This window comes from Ascaphus truei, chromosome 5 (assembly GCF_040206685.1).
Source record: "Ascaphus truei isolate aAscTru1 chromosome 5, aAscTru1.hap1, whole genome shotgun sequence".
Classification (NCBI taxonomy): domain Eukaryota; kingdom Metazoa; phylum Chordata; class Amphibia; order Anura; family Ascaphidae; genus Ascaphus; species Ascaphus truei.
This window is the reverse complement of record NC_134487.1, coordinates 97,710,091-97,726,222: the sequence shown is the minus strand read 5'-3', so window position 1 is coordinate 97,726,222 and position 16,132 is coordinate 97,710,091. Positions and strand designations below refer to the sequence as shown.

At 42.7% G+C, this 16,132-nt stretch overlaps 1 protein-coding gene across 4 annotated transcripts in view; it reads left to right on the top strand.

Annotated features, from left to right (window-relative positions):
- The window catches only part of RAB3IP (RAB3A interacting protein), a 51,284-nt gene extending 35,404 nt beyond the window's left edge, over positions 1-15,880 (top strand). For all 4 annotated transcript variants that reach the window (XM_075600259.1, XM_075600262.1, XM_075600263.1 and 1 more), the window contains exons 7-11: positions 8,248-8,376; positions 10,729-10,841; positions 12,472-12,571; positions 12,673-12,742; positions 15,460-15,880. In XM_075600259.1, coding sequence (XP_075456374.1) covers positions 8,248-8,376; positions 10,729-10,841; positions 12,472-12,571; positions 12,673-12,742; positions 15,460-15,542 — 495 coding nt within the window. In that variant the 3' untranslated portion in view covers positions 15,543-15,880. The remainder of the gene's footprint in view (positions 1-8,247; positions 8,377-10,728; positions 10,842-12,471; positions 12,572-12,672; positions 12,743-15,459) is intronic.
- The last annotated feature ends 252 nt before the right edge of the window (positions 15,881-16,132 follow it).

Below are 16,132 nucleotides of genomic sequence, written 5' to 3'. Positions count from 1 at the left end.
GCACTTTAGTCTTTTTCCTGTCCTCACAGCTAGGTGTAGGATTTTTTTTTTTGTAAAGGACTCACCTACTGCACCTTGTGCAGCTATCCAGGGATCTCAACCTCCCTGCCCTGAAGCTCCGGTCGACGCGCCCATGCGGGTGGCAAGACGGAGACCCCCTGGAACGAGGGGGAACCCCCAGGTACCCCATACACTGCAGGGGGGGGGGGAGCAGCTGCAGCCGTGAGTCAGTAGACTAATACGGGCATTGGAAACTCCCAGCAAAAAGGAGGGGGCTTAGCAGCTGCAGCCGCGAGCCGAAGGCTCATTTTCACCGCAATAGCTTCTGGAACGCGGCGGTCATAGGAACAGTGCACACGACCGCACGGGAGCGCGCGCGTCACTTTCCGACCGGCGGATGCGTGCCTAGACATGCAAGCCGTGCATAGATATGCAAGCGTGCACGAGGGGTGACGTCTGAGGAGCGACACAGCGAAAGCAATCAGGAAATACACTGTGTGTGTTCTGAGGAGAGATTGCAGCATGGAACGCTCAGCAGGGAGAAGCCAAGTGCGTGATATGGATGCTAAGATGGAGACTCCTAAAGGTTCAGTTCCCAAAACTAGGTGAGTCCTTAGTTTTAGTACTACATGGGAAGAGGGAGGATCTATATACATTAGGGTGTATACTTGGTATTTATTTTGTTTTTATTAAAATAGCTCTATGGTTACCCTCCCAGAAGCAGAATCTTCAAAGGGTACGGGGGAATCCCTGCAACATAAAAGGAAAGTTACTAAGAAAACTAAATGGCGCGCAGCGTGCGAGAAACCAGCCCTAATAGGGAAGACATTGTGTGAAGATTGTCTTAAGGCAGCAGCAGGAGATTCCAACGAACAGATGAGCACTTTCCTTGTATTGATGAAGGAGGCTGTTAAACAGAGTGTTGATGCGGCAGTTCAGCAAGCAGTTAACCCTGCGCAAAAAAGATCAAGATCCCAAACTAGTCTGGATAAGGGGAAAGGTTTTTCATCAGATGATTCTGACATTGAATGTTTTTAAGTATCAGAGGGTGAAATGGATTCATCCGATCAGGATATTCAGGAAGGGGAATCTGAATTTGATGTAGAAATGGTGGATCCACTCATCAAAGCCATGAGACAGGCGTTAGAATTAGAAGATACTGAGGAGTTAACCCACAAGAAAGATAAACTCTTTGGGTCAAGACAAAGAAAAAGTAGAGTTTTTCCTATACATCAGGTGATTAAGGACCTCATTCAAGCAGAGTTGGCGCGACCAGACGCTAAAGTATTTACACCTAAAAGATTTGGGAAGATGTATCCATTCCCACAAGAGGAGGTAACATTTTGGGATGTCAGCCCAAAGGTGGATACTGCTATATCCAGAATAGTAAAAAAGACCACAGTCCCAATGGAAGAATCTGCATCATTAAAGGATACTATGGATAGGAAGATGGATTACGTATTGAAAAAAGCATACGTCACAGCTGGAACAGCCTGCAAACCAGCCATAGCAACCACATCAGCAGCAAGGGCTATGCAAGTGTGGATTGCCAACATAGAAGAAGCAATAGACAAGGGTGTAAAAAGAAGTGCTATCCTGAAAGCAGTGTCTGAAGTAAAATGGGCGACAGACTACATAGCAGAAGCTTCTTTGGATGCGGTAAAATTAGCAGCTAAATCTATGGCTTTAGCGGTATCAGCAAGAAGGGCATTATGGCTCAGACAGTGGATGGCTGACACAGCGTCAAAGAATAGCTTATGCGGATTACCATTTGAAGGTGAATTCCTGTTTGGCAACAAACTGGATGCTATAATAACAAAAGCATCAGGAGGTAAGAGCACTTTTTTGCCACAGGAAAACAGGACCAGAAGATTCGGTTTCCAACTGTCTAATAGAAATCAGTATAAGGAGGCAAAAACATATAGACCTGGCAGGTCGTTTCCAAGGCAAACAACATGGAGGGGTGGCCAGAACCGGCTTTGTCGAGGCGCCAGAGGAAGAGGATCATTTGCCAAGAACAAATTCACATGAAGGTCAAAGGGCCCAGCAGTTGCCAGTAGGAGGGCGACTGACGCAGTTTTCTGCAACGTGGGCCCAAACAATACAGGACAATTGGGTATTAGAAACCATTCGTCAGGGGTACAGTATAGAATTCAAAGAGATGCCAAGAAGAAATATGGGCCTAACAACATGGGTACAGTCCAAGGAAAAAAGAAGGCAAATGAATTCGGTTTTAAAGAAGTTATTACAAGCGGAAGTAATAATGAAGGTACCTCAGGAAGACAGAGGAAGTGGAATTTATTCCAGAATATTTCTAGTACAAAAACCTTCAGGAGATTACAGAGCAATCCTAGACCTAAGAAAGGTAAATTCATTCTTGGAAATAAGAAAATTCAAGATGGTATCGCTGAACCTAATTATTCAGGAGGTACAACCAGGAGACTGGATGGTGGCGATAGACTTAAAAGACACTTATCTACATGTGCCCATAGCAAAGGGACACCAAAGATTTCTAAGGTTCGCAGTGAACCAACATCATTATCAGTACACAGCACTGCCATTCGGTCTGGCGACTTCTCCAAGGACATTTACAAAAATTCTAGCCCCATTAGTGGCAGAAATGAGAAAAAGAGGGATAGAAATATACCCATATCTGGACGACATCCTGGTAAAATCAAAAAGTCAGGAGAACCTACAACAAGACCAGGAGATGGTCATAAACTTCCTTGAACAACACGGTTGGTTAATAAACAGACAAGAGTCATCTCATACCCACTCAACTATTAAGGTTTTTGGGGTAGAATTCGATACGGCAAAAGGAGAAGTGAGGCTGCCAGACACAAAGAGGCAAACAAAGAAACTCAGGAAAGCAACCAGAACTTCAGCAGAAGAATGCATGAAGCTTCTAGGATAATTCGCTTCAACATTAAGCGTCACAAAATGGGCAGCGCTACATATGAGACCATTACAAAACAATTTTTTACAACAATGGAACGGGAATCACAAAAACACAAGACAAAGAATCTTTTTACACCCACACACAAAAGAAGAATTAAAGTGGTGGGAAGATACCCGAAATCTGGGAATGGACAAACACTACACCCAGTACAGTGGGAAAGAATTACAACAGATGCGAGCAACGCAGGTTGGGGTGCCCAAATGGGAGAAACATTGGTGCAAGGAACCTGGACAACCCAGGAAAAGAATCTTCCATCAAATCTGCTGGAACTAAAAGCAGTACAAAGGGCCCTGGAAGCTTTCAAGACCAAATAAATGGTGGCAATATAAAGATAGAATCAGACAACAGGTCACTTGTCAAGTATATAGCCAAACAAGGGGGAACCAGGAGCAGAAAGCTGCTGAATCTCACAGCAGAAATCCTCTATTGGGCAGAGCGCCACTTGTCGGAAATTACAGCCATACATATCCCAGGACTGGAAAATGTCACAGCAGACTTTCTAAGTCGCAACATTATACACCCAGGAGAATGGGCATTAGATCCACAGGTGTTTCAAGAGCTGGTAGAGCTATGGGGTCAGCCAGACATAGATCTCATGGCGACACATCAGAACCGCAAGGTAAAGAACTACTGTGCAAGACAGTTTCATCCAAGCGCACAAGGTACAGATGCTCTCAGCTTCAAATGGGACTTCAAGTTGGCATACCTGTTCCCTCCAATTCCCCTAATTCCGAAAGCAATCAGGAAAATCAGGGAAGACCAAGCAGAAGTGATATTAGTAGCACCATACTGGCCAAGAAGGCTTTGGTTCACACACTTGGTAAATATGGCAGTAGATACACCAAGGCACATACCAGATCGCAAAGGACTGATGCGGCAGGGGCCAATATGTCATCCGAACGCCAAACAATGGGCCTTGACGGCATGGCGATTGAGCGGAAAACATTGAGACTGAAAGGTTGTTCAGACAAAACAATCCAGACCCTTTTACACACAAGAAAAGGATCCACATCAAAAGTATACCATAGAATCTGGCTTTGCTTTCGGGATTGGTGCACAAAAGAAAAACAAAATTTCCTTTCACCTAGAATTGTGTCAATAGTAGAGTTCCTGCAAAAGGGATTTGAGAAAGGTCTCAGTCTCAGCTTTATTGGAAAGAAATCTGGCAATGGAAAGATTAATCATCGGGTTCTTGCAGGCAGTTAAAAGACGAAGACCTCAAATCAAAAACAGAGTACCAACATGGGACTTGTCACTAGTATTGGATGTATTAACGGCATCTCCGTTTGAACCTATACAAGAGATAGGTTTAAGATGGTTATCATGGAAGATGGCGTTTTTGATCGCAATCACCTCAGCAAGGAGAGTGGGAGAACTACAGGCTCTATCAGCCAAGGAACCATTCCTAGTCATACATCAAGACAAGGCAGTTCTCAGACCAGTGCATCAATTCCTGCCAAAGGTCGTATCACAGTTCCACATGAATCAGGAAATCGTGATCCCGTCATTCTGTCCAGATCCAAAGAACAAGAAAGAAAGACTACACAAACTAGATGTGGTGAGATGCCTAAAAGTGTACATGGAAAGGATGCGAGATGTCAGAAAGTCAGACAGACTATTCATCATACCAGAGGGACCAAAGAAAGGTCAAGCAGCATCAAAGACAACAATTTCCCATTGGATAATGTCTCTTGTATTAAAAAAGCTTATGAAAGCAAAGGACAAGATAAAACTTTGAACATTAAAGCTCATCCTACAAGGGCCATGTCTACATCATGGGCATTTAAAGCCCAAGCTACACCAGGACAGATATGCAAAGCAGCAGTCTGGTCCTCATTCAATACATTCTTGAAATACTACAGACTAGACGTACAATCATCAGCTGACGCAAGCTTTGGGCGTAGAGTGTTAGAATCTGTAGTGAAATAAAGTGTAAAGTGTATTAATTAAGGTCAAACTGATAAAGGCATTAACTGGTGGTGTTTATTCTGATGTATCCCTCCCTAAATTTGTCACTGCTTGGGTATGTCCCAAAGGTGCCCACTGCCAGGGTGATCAGGAAAGGAGAAAATTTAAAACAACTTACCGTAATTTTCTTTTCCTGGAACCATGGCAGTGGGCACATAGGCATTAGACATTCATAGGGAGGGTAACTATGTGCCCACTGCCATGGTTCCAGGAAAAGAAAATTACGGTAAGTTGTTTTAAATTTTCTCCTTTCTGTATTGGGGACTACTTAACTCTTTCCGACGTTATATTTTGCAGTGTGGAAAAAGGACATGGATGTTATTCATGAGCTTTCATGGCCTCAAAAGAGAAACCCTGTATACTGTAATTTGGCGTTGCCATTTCTTTAATGACACTAGTGCTCATACACCCCTATTCATTGTGCTTTGAAACCGTCTTCTCCTTGCCCTGGAAGATTTTAAGCTCTATTTTATTTGGATAAGTATTACATTTTTACAAACAGGAGGAAGACCACTTCATAGCTTACTGCAGGGGTGCGCAAAGTTTTTGGCGTGTGCCCCCTGCCTGGGAGCCCCAGCGTTCACGCCCCCACCCCCCCGTTTAGAACCCGGCATCAAATGATGTCACTGGTCATGTGACGTCACATCACATGACCCTGCAGCGTCATTTGTTGCCACGGTGACGCGTCACCAAAGACCCTGCTGGCAGCAGGTAAGGGACGTTGGAGGCCTCACGCGTCTCTCTGCATTTAATTTAAATGCCTTGGGGAAGGGCGCTGGGCCTCTGTAACCGCCGCACTCCCACACCCTGCAAATCTTGTGCTCCCCCTGGGGTGCTCGCCCCCAGTTTGCGCACCCCTGTCTTATTGGATGAGGGCAGAGTCTATTGTGAAGTGGCCACAAGTTTGTGACGACAGAGGTAGTTTGTTTCACACACACGCCCCCCGCCCCCCGCCGTTTTCATTGGTTCAGATCTTGCTTGTAGAGCTGTGGGTAATGTGGATTGCTGCGCCCAGTATTTGCTTTGCATACATATTCCACATTATTTTGTTTGTATGTAGCCCGTACGATGGACACAGCTCTCGCTGTAAAACCTGAAGCTTCAAACACCGGAGGGATGATTTAAGATAATGACGGTTATGATAATATAGAAATTATGGCAGCAGATAAAAAAAAAAAATGCTCCAAAGAGCTTGCAGTCTGTATGCTGAATAATAGATCTACTGTTATGAGAATGGTCTGAGGAAAAAGTAGTTCCGGTATACGTGTATTTTGTAATGTTACCAAAAAACGCATTTCATCGCTATTTTCTAATCTGTACATTAGTATTTCAGACATGTTCTCCTCAGGGAAAGGAATATTGGTGCTTTTTTTGTTGTTTTTTTTTTTTTCAATATGGTTATATTGTACCGTGAGCATGGTATTCTGGCATGATGACTCACTACAGATTGCTAATAACAAGTTTCTGCCTCCCTTTCAGTGCAGCTGGCACAGCCAATACTCTTATTTTTTTTTTTTTTTTTTAATGACTGGTATTTTGGGCCTCATTAAATGATGGCTGCCCACATTTTATTTGAGACCCGTTGCGAGTCGGAATGCAGATGTGGCTCCGATGAGACCTATTTTTATATATGCTGAAATTACAGCCCTAACATTGTGGCCAAGGACATTTGTTTTTAATATAAGATGGGAGAGCGAGCTTGAAACGTTTTTAACAAGGAAGGCGGTTCTTATTTCTGGTATTTCATTGTTCTAAGTGGTTGAGTGGGAGTTGAAAACAAAAAGCCTATTGCTTATCCCGGAGGTGCCAGATATATAAACTACTGGGCAACGGGAGCTTCTGATCCTGGATTTTCTGTGTCTGTTTTCTCCGTTAAAGTATTTTGAAAATGCAGATTTATATCACACCCCTGTTCCTTTCTGTGCCTGTCATTAGATCATAAATCCTATCACAATTCTTTTCTGGAGTCCTCTGGTAGAGGATACCTTTAAAAAAAAGTCAGCCGGTGAATTTGACATATGTGAGCTAAAGTACAACTGTTTGTGATTTATAAGGAACATAAGCGCAGGGTCATAGATCAGAGAGAACTTGTCAGGCTTGAGGGAGACGCAAAACCTTCGGTTATTAATTTAAAAAAAAAATTTTTTTAATGAGTTTGCACATTTTATTTTTTTTTCCTCTTTGGATAGCGGTATTTGGTTTCAAGGTGCAGTTTAGGCGCCTTAATAAATTGTCGGAGAACAATGGAAATGAGGGATGATCAAAGCGCAACACAGGTGCAAAACTGTTGAGAAGAATGCTTCCCAAAGCTCATCCTCTGACTGTAATAGACAAATGAGACAGAAGCAGCCGGCACTGTTGCTCTTTTGTAAAAGGCGATGGCCATGTCCGTTGAACATTCTTCAGATGTCCGAATGTGTGCCAACAAAATGATCTATTTAACAAAAGGCACTATTGGGGAACATTCTCAAGGCACTATTGGGGAACATTCTCACCTCAATCTTTGGCAGTTTCTTTTTATGTGAGAGCGCAAATGATTCTGCAGTATATCAGGGGGGGGGGGGTGGAAGGGTTTTGCTAGAGGCTGCTGAAGACCACTGCATCGCAGGAATAGTTTCATGCACTTGACAGCCTAAATACTTCTGTATGGCTGGGCTCGGGTCATACTAGAGAATGAAATGGAAATTGCAACAGATGAATTGGGAATGTCAGATGTAGTTTGCATGTCCTACACACTACAGAGCAGCTATTTCCCAACAGGGGGGTTCTTTAGGTGTCTCCAAAGGGTCCCCAAAAGAATAAATGTTGGACCTTGGGCAGCATTGTGGGTTCCTCAGCCTGTGTAGGGACTGCGCATTTAATAAGACCCTGAACTACTCCTTGGCGTGGGTGGTATAGCTGTCACAACAGGAGCTTGTAAAGTTGCCCCACCCCCCAGTGATTGCTGGCTATACAACCCATGCTGTCTGCACACACGTTCGAGACACTGCCTAGCGTCAGGTAAAATGTTTTGTGAGCAATTGTCCGATGAGCAGACAATATGATTTACTATTTGGGTTTCGTGGAATAATTTTTTTTTTTTTCTAGCAGGGGGTGCACTGTGTAAAAAAAGGTTAAACTACTGCCACAGAGCATCTCGCTTTATAGCAGATGTTTCTGTGGTCCAAAAGACCACCATGTTCTTATGGCAAGCAATGATCTCTAATAAAGCGAGGGACAATTGTATTTCCATAATTCATGTGTAAAGATTGTAGAGGTGATTTAGGGCATCTTCGTTTTAGAACAATTGGTTACGAACCATGTTTTCTTTCAATTTATAGGCTGATTTGTCGCTTTATAATGAATTCAGAACGTGGAAAGAAGAACCTTCCATGGAGAGGACATGCCAGTTTTTGGAAAGAATTTATCAGGAAGACATCTGTCCCTGTTTAACTTTTTCAAAAAGTGAGGTAAAATGTGCATTTTATTCAACCTTCTTTTCAGAAGTAAAGAATGGAAAACAAATCTCTCCCCTGGGTAATGAAACACATTCAAAAGTATTGTGTACACTGGTGCAACATGTTACATAAAATCCACACATCCCTGGTATCACTTTGTTCAGCACAGATTTATTAAATGACGCTAAGGCTGTAGCACCCTGTCCCTAGGAACGACTTGCCGTTTCAGGACTATTGCACTGTGATCTCACATTAGCTGCTATTGACTTGAATTGTAGTTCACTCAAGATCGTGGTTCTATATCAAGCATCGGTACTTGGTGATTGGTGAATTGTCCTCCTCTTCCTTCCTTCCTTCCCCCCCCCACCCCCCTTCTTTTTTCTTTTCTCTCAAATCAAAAGTAGAACTGCTCAACTCGCCAACAGAGCAATTAATTGTGTGTTATTTCTTCACTTCTACCCTCCACATTCACGGTTCTTTGGTGTTTTTTTACAGCTATGGGATGTGGCTAAGAGAGCTGGCTTTTAACAATGGCCTTTTATTTAGCCTGGTAACCTAGAACCTTCTTCCAGTAATCCGTGTTCAATGAATAGCAGTGTTTAACAAAGCGGGCAACATTGGGAGCCATTTTACCACAGCTTCTGAGTGCATGTGCTGCATGAGTGTCCTGACGGTTACAAAAATAAGAGTAGCTGCAGCACTCGTAAACAGCTGTGACACTAATAGTGGTCAAACATAAAGCAATTTAATGTAAAGGGAGCAAACAAGTCTCATAAACAGCATATTGCACAGGGCACTATCAAGATGCAGCTACCCAAACAAATACTCCCCCAGATAGGGGTAAACCCAGGAGGAAGGGGGACAAGGAAGACAAACACTCTGATCTAGACACTACAAATATCACAAAGTTAAAAAAAAAAAGGCGCTACACACTGCCAAAAAGGCAACAACACAAAAAAGAACACAATCCAAAAATCAAGGGGACGGCTACATCTCAGGCACTTAGCCCATTCCCACATAAGAGTGGTACTTCGCTTCAGGTGGAAAAAAGAGTTCCGTAGCTACAATGTAACTTGTGAGTACTTGGTTTGTAGGAAGGTGATGTAGAAAAATTCTCAATATCATCTTATCTGCTGCTCTGCAACTCATCACCACACCATCCAGCATGCACACACTGCTCTTGATCAAACACGCAGCATTTCCTACATTATTTGATTACTTGGCCTGCACATTAAACGGAGACCATAACTTTTTATGACCCTGCCAGATTTGAAGCGGAATAAAAAGTACATTTAGTAAGAAGGTTAACCTGTTGGTAGCCATACTGCGCACAAAATGTAATATTTACATGGCTATATCTTGCCATTGTATCCCTAAACTGTCTCCCTCGTACACTGTACAGGCATACCCTGCATTAACATACGCAATGGGACTGGAGCATGTATGTAAAGCGAAAATGTACTTAAAGTGAAGCACTACCTTTTTTCTACTTATCGATGCATGTACTGTACTGCAATCGTCATATACGTGCATAACTGATGTAAATAACACATTTGTAACATGCTCTATAGTCTCCCCGCTTGCGCACAGCTTCGGTGCAGGTAGGGAGCCGGTATTGCTGTTCAGGATGTGCTGACAGGCGCATGCGTGAGCTGCCGTTTGCCTATTGGGCGACATGTACTTACTCGCGAGTGTACTTAAAGTGAGTGTCCTTAAAGCGGGGTATGCCTGTACATAGATCTGCTAATAGGGCTGTCATACCTGTCCTTGTATTCTATATTTACAAACAGCAGATGGTGCTAAACCTACTTGCAATGCCATAAACATTGGTTACTATTGGCAGCAATCTCATAAACTAAAACGAAAGTGGTGTTAGCTACAACTGGATAACCATATAAAGTGTAATCCGTGTATTCTTTAACATCAGTGACGCTCGTAACGAGCATTTTTCTGCTTTCAGTATGGCATAAATTATAACCAAGTTCACGGTATTCACTTTCCAATAGTATGTAGTCAAGTTTTTGCGAAGTCACTTTTGATATCGTGTATGACAGACCCAAAACTGCCGGCCCTTAATTAGTCCGTAATTTATTTATTTTTCTCTCCGGTTCCAAATCTTGTATCTCTTAATGAATGAATAAGTAAATATCAAATTAATAAGAACAGCACAGACTCTTAAACTTTCAATTAGCGCGTTGCCAGGAGAGAACCTCTAACACGAAGTCCATCGCACTCGCCTTCAATGAAGGTGTTTGACGTTTCTATCCCACTTCAATAAAAACGTCACCTTCATTCAATACGAGAGTGCTGGACTTACCTGTGATAGTGCGAATAGTCGCTTTACTTTTGTATTGCTCTTTATAGTTGGCTTCCGCTGTTCTGGAGGCTGTGGAAAATAACACCTTGAGCATTGAGCCTGTCGGCCTGCAACCGGTTCGGTTTGTGAAGGCGTCAGCGGTAGAATGCGGAGGACCAAAGTAAGTAAACCACAGTGTTGAAAGGTATATAGATCAGGGCTTTGCTCTTTTAAACATTGAACCTTTAATCTCAATATAGTCTTAAAAAAAAAATCATCAATGAGCACTCATTGTGATGTAATAGTGAAAAACGTCGTTAGTCGATGCACAGCTAAATCAAATCCATATAAAACCGACTATTAATGCGAGTGTTGTGCTTATCCAGTTTCCTTACCAGGTATAAGTTTGCATTCCGAGTAATATGCAAAATAGTACATTTTATTGATCTGTTAATTGATATGCATTACAGTAAAATGCACATTTTAGCCTCCCTAAATCTGAGGATGTAAGTACCACCAGTTCTAGTGGGATTAATCTGTGGGTACCATGTATTTAGAGTCAAGTGCGGTGGAAGACATCTGATTAGTGTGTGTGTCTCACATATTTGAGCAACTTCACCAGCAAATGATGCACTTTCCAGGAAATATGTTTAAGTCCTTGGGGTCACAAAGCTGTTTTGTTATTCTTTAGTGAAGTCTCTCTATGTATAGAGCACGTTTAAAGAGGACTAATGCTATTGAAAATTGAAAAATGATTGGTCTATTGCTGCTTTCATTTAATTTACCATTCATTATTCTTTCCATAACCTATTAGAATGGATGTTGAATGTAATCCTGCAGCATTTCACATGTCTAGTAATGTCATGAAACAGTACCAGTAACCAAACAGGCTATTCGCTGAATATGTACAGCAAATAAAAATATCACTTTTGAGCACATTCTTATGTCTACACATAAACAGACCTCCTCTGGCGCTTATGGCTCAATAAGCACGATGGGTCTAAGATGGAATAAACTTGGATCTTTGCATTGATGTATACCTTCGTGTGTATGTATTTTGTCTCCTTTTCCTGAGGTATACATCAATGCAAAGATCCAAGTTTATTCCATCTTAGATCCATCGTGCTTTTTAAGCCATCAGCGCCAGAGAGGTCTGTTTGTGTGTACATCTATACTGGACATTAGACACCCAGTAGACTTTTTGGGCTGCTTTTGGGACATTGTTACAGGATCACCACATGGGACTTTAAGGTTTATTAGTTTTTCGTCATGTGTTTGATTTATGATTGATTTTCATGCACGTATTCACTATTCACATTTTGTGTTTTATTAGGAGATATTAGCGCTTTTTGTACACTAACTATTTGATTTGTCAACATTCTTATGTCTGACAGGTCTTCAAAAGATTCCCATTATCTCAACATACAGTGCTTCCACTGCAGCTAGGGATTCTGGGAAATTGCATGTAGTGTCACCTTTTGCCTCTTATCCTTATTAACATGGACCCCTATAAGCTTATACCTGCTGCATTACACAGCTTTTCAGCACAACCTGGGTTAAAGAAGCCAGTAAATCTACTCACAGATTGCAGTTTACACCTTTTTGGGTCTCATCAGTGTGAGGCTGCTTATACTGGCTTTGCAGTGTTTCAATCGCACATTAAATACTGTAAGTTGTGGTGGGAAAATGTACTAGATATGTAGATATTCTAGGTAAACCCCAGCAGTGCTGGCGTGTGTAATGAGTTCTTGCCATTTTATAACAACCCTAAAGAAAACATCTGTCTCAACCTATATCTTTTATCTTTCTAGGAAATGCGCTCTGAGTGGTCAAACAAAGTCATGTAAGCACAGGATCAAACTCGGAGACTCCAGCAATTATTATTATGTTTCTCCATGTTGTAGATATAGGGTGAGTCATGGAACCTCTTATACATACATTGTTTTTCTCCACTTCCTTCCCATACATTACAACAGCGTAGTGCTGATGTGTTACTTTGCCTTGTTTTGCAGATTACCTCTGTGTGTAATTTCTTCACATACATCCGGTACATCCAGCAAGGACTTGTAAAGCAGCAGGACGGTGAGTGAAAGGGAACAAGATGGAAGAGTTTGTGGGTTGCGTTGTACTGTGGGGAGGAAAAGCCAGAAACATTTGAGTTAATTTGTAAAATAAAACTTCTATTTAGTTTCATCTATTATATTCCCATGTTGCAGAGAATGTATCTAATGCTGAGATTTTTATTTTATTTTTATGCTTCGGTGTGTTGCTATAGCAACCATTTAGGAAGCTACACACTTCCTCTTTTAAAACAGCCATATTGCGTGCCCTTGGAAGAAGGATCTTCACTGTTTGATTACAGGTGAATGGATAATTGCATGGTCGTAAAAGCAAGGAACTGCTGCATCTATTAAAACAAACACAAGCGGGGGAAGAGGAAATGCAATACCCCATTCAAATACTGATCTACTATTGAAGCGAGTTTTGCATAGTAATCCCAGAACTCTCCGCAATCTCTCTTACTATATACCGTACTATATACCGTACATACCGGTTGTCAGTTAAGGTGTCTGAAAGCGATACGTTTTACTTTATTATGTACCTCAAATTTGTCATTTAACTCTGCTGCTTTTAACCCTATAATACCAGGATTTTATTAATAATTTACTGTGATATCTGAATAATCACTGATCCACTGGTGATTAATGCTCTATTTGCCATAGGGGCCTATGCACATTACTGTATAATGCAGTGACTCTCAACCTTTTTTTGAGCAGGGGTACTCCTAAAGGATTTTTAAGATTTCTGGGCACTCCTGCTTTTTAGACCTCCTGTATCCCCCTCCTTGCTTACACGTAGGGCCGGCCTTGGGGAAAGGCGGTTGCCTTGGGACCCGTGTCTTTGGTGTGGCCCCGTGCTCCCGCCTCTCCCTCCTGTTGGCACCGGAATCCAAATTCCACCCGACAGGGGAGTGGAGACCAGGAGGAGAGAGCTGGGGAGTCTCCGAACCGGCGCATGACCGCACCGCTGCTCACCTCCACGGTGCGTGTGTGTGGAGCTGGGGGAGGTGCGTGCGTGTGGCGGGGGGGGGTGTCTTACCTTATGCGGAGTGGCCTTCCTTCTGCAGCATTGCGTTGTCATAGGGACGCGTTGCCATGAAAATGCAATGTCGCGCTCCGCCGGGACGTCGTGACGCTGCAGGAGGAGGGGCCGGCTACCAGCATGCCGTCTTGGGCCTTGCCAAAGGTAAGGCCGGCCCAGTGATATGCAACACACTCCTCCTTTTCACAAGCACACAACCAGCACACTCACCCACTCTTATACACACCACATTCACCCTCACACATCATACTGAACACCCACTCGGCCCCTTTCTTAATCATAACCACCACATTCTGCCCCACCCTTCTCCCATAGTCCTACCCCCCACCTCTCCACACACAAAATACTCTAGCCACCCTCATCTCCACAAAATGCCATTGCACCCATCGGCCTCACACAAATTGTAAACACAACGTTATCGCACGTTCCTCCCCACACACAGCCCTCACTCCTTTCCTCCCACCTCCCCACACACCACAAACATGTCAGCAGCTCAGTGGGTGTGCCCGGTGTTGTCTGGAGGTGAAGAACCTTCTTTTTCTCATCTGTGCTGGCTGAGAGAGCAGAGGTATATCGCAGGCCTCTGTCTCCAGGCAGCACGGGAGGTGCCGGCTGAGCAGCCAGCTGAGTGGTTTTTTTTTCCCCTGGAGCTGCAGCACCCTTGGCAGGGGGTTACGGCACCCAGGGTTTCCTGGCACCCTGATTGCATCAATAAGAGGTTAAAGGTACAGTGTACAGTGTCGCTTAGGGGGCCGATTCAATAAACTCCCAATGTGATAGGCCCCTTCAGAGTTTATTGACTCGGCGCCACTGGTGTATATTGCAGCACACTTCGATATTAAAAATCATTTGTAGGTCTACCAGAAATGTACTTTGTTGTTGAAAAAAATAATAATTATATATCTGCACATATGCATACACAAACGTGTGTGTGTGTGTGTGTGTGTGTGTGTACACCCAGACTCACTGTTCTCAGAGCCGTGCAGCAGCGAAAGTTAACGGGACTATGCTGTGGTTTAGTTCAGGGCCGGGTGTAGCTGCGTCTCCGGTAGCCGGTAGTTGTGCTACATCGGTGTATCCATATACAGTATTAAAGGTACTGGACTATAGCTTATAAAAACTTCCTTTAGTAGGGATAGAAAAAGCACAGGACTGCAGGAGCGCGCTTCCCGACATCAATTTTGAAAGTCTTTGGGGAGCACAGTGTGAGGTGAGGGTCACTGGGACTGTATAATACATGGGTGGCCAAGTCCAGTCATCAAGAGCTACCAACAGGTCAGGTTTACAGGATAACCCTGCTTCACAACAGGTGGCTTAGTCATTGACTGAATCACATGTGCTGAAGCAGGGATATCCTTAAAACCTGACCTGTTGGTGGCCTTTGAGGACTGGAGTTGGGCCACCCTTGGTATATAATACATACAGTACATGCTGCTTTTGTTTAGTTCTCACACCTTGCTGCGTAACATACTGTGGCAAATGTAACATTTCAGTAGTATGTCCTGAGTGATGGTGTTTTTTTTGTTTTTGTTTTTCCCCAATAAATTCAGTGGCAGACCTGTTTTAAGGATCGACATAGATGTAAAAAAAAAAAATATATATACAAAGAATTGTTTTCCTTTTTTTTTTTTAAATTAAAAAAAATGGATTTTTTTCTTTTTAAATTTTTTTTTTCTTCCCCCCCCCCCCCCCTACAGTGGATCAGATGTTCTGGGAAGTCATGCAACTGAGAAAAGAGATGTCGCTAGCGAAAATGGGATTTTTCAAAGAGGAACTTTAAGATACTGCAAGAATGTACATGGGCCTTTCTTGGACTTGAATCTTTCCATCTGGGGAGACGGGAGGATCATTGCAGCACAGAGAATCACGTGCCTCCTGCCACTACAGCGGCTGCATATTTATTTGAAAGGAGTTGGGTCCAACATGTCAATCTTTCCTCTGTACTTTGCAAATTGCACTACTTAGAGATGATGTGATTATTTGAAACTGACCTACACTACACTATGCTGTGTATGCTTGCAAGAGACCATTTGTTGCTGAGGTTGTGACAACGATTTGCGAGCATAATCTGTAAATTATTGGTGAAAAAATAAATAAATGCAAATTTGAAGAAATAGATATTAGTTTGAAGTTTGCGGTCTATATGTTGTATTCATATAAATGGGTAGATGGAACAGGTTTACTCATACTGTTTGTTTTTCTGTAGTGGTCTATTTATTGCTACTTTTTATGACGCTGTCCATTTAACATTTTTGTATTTGCACATAATAATAATAATAACTTGATATATTGATTTTCTTCCAATAGGATGCACCAAAAGGGTTAAATAACTAGAGGCTACCAAGGTAATCCCCATTGAAAGTAATCTAA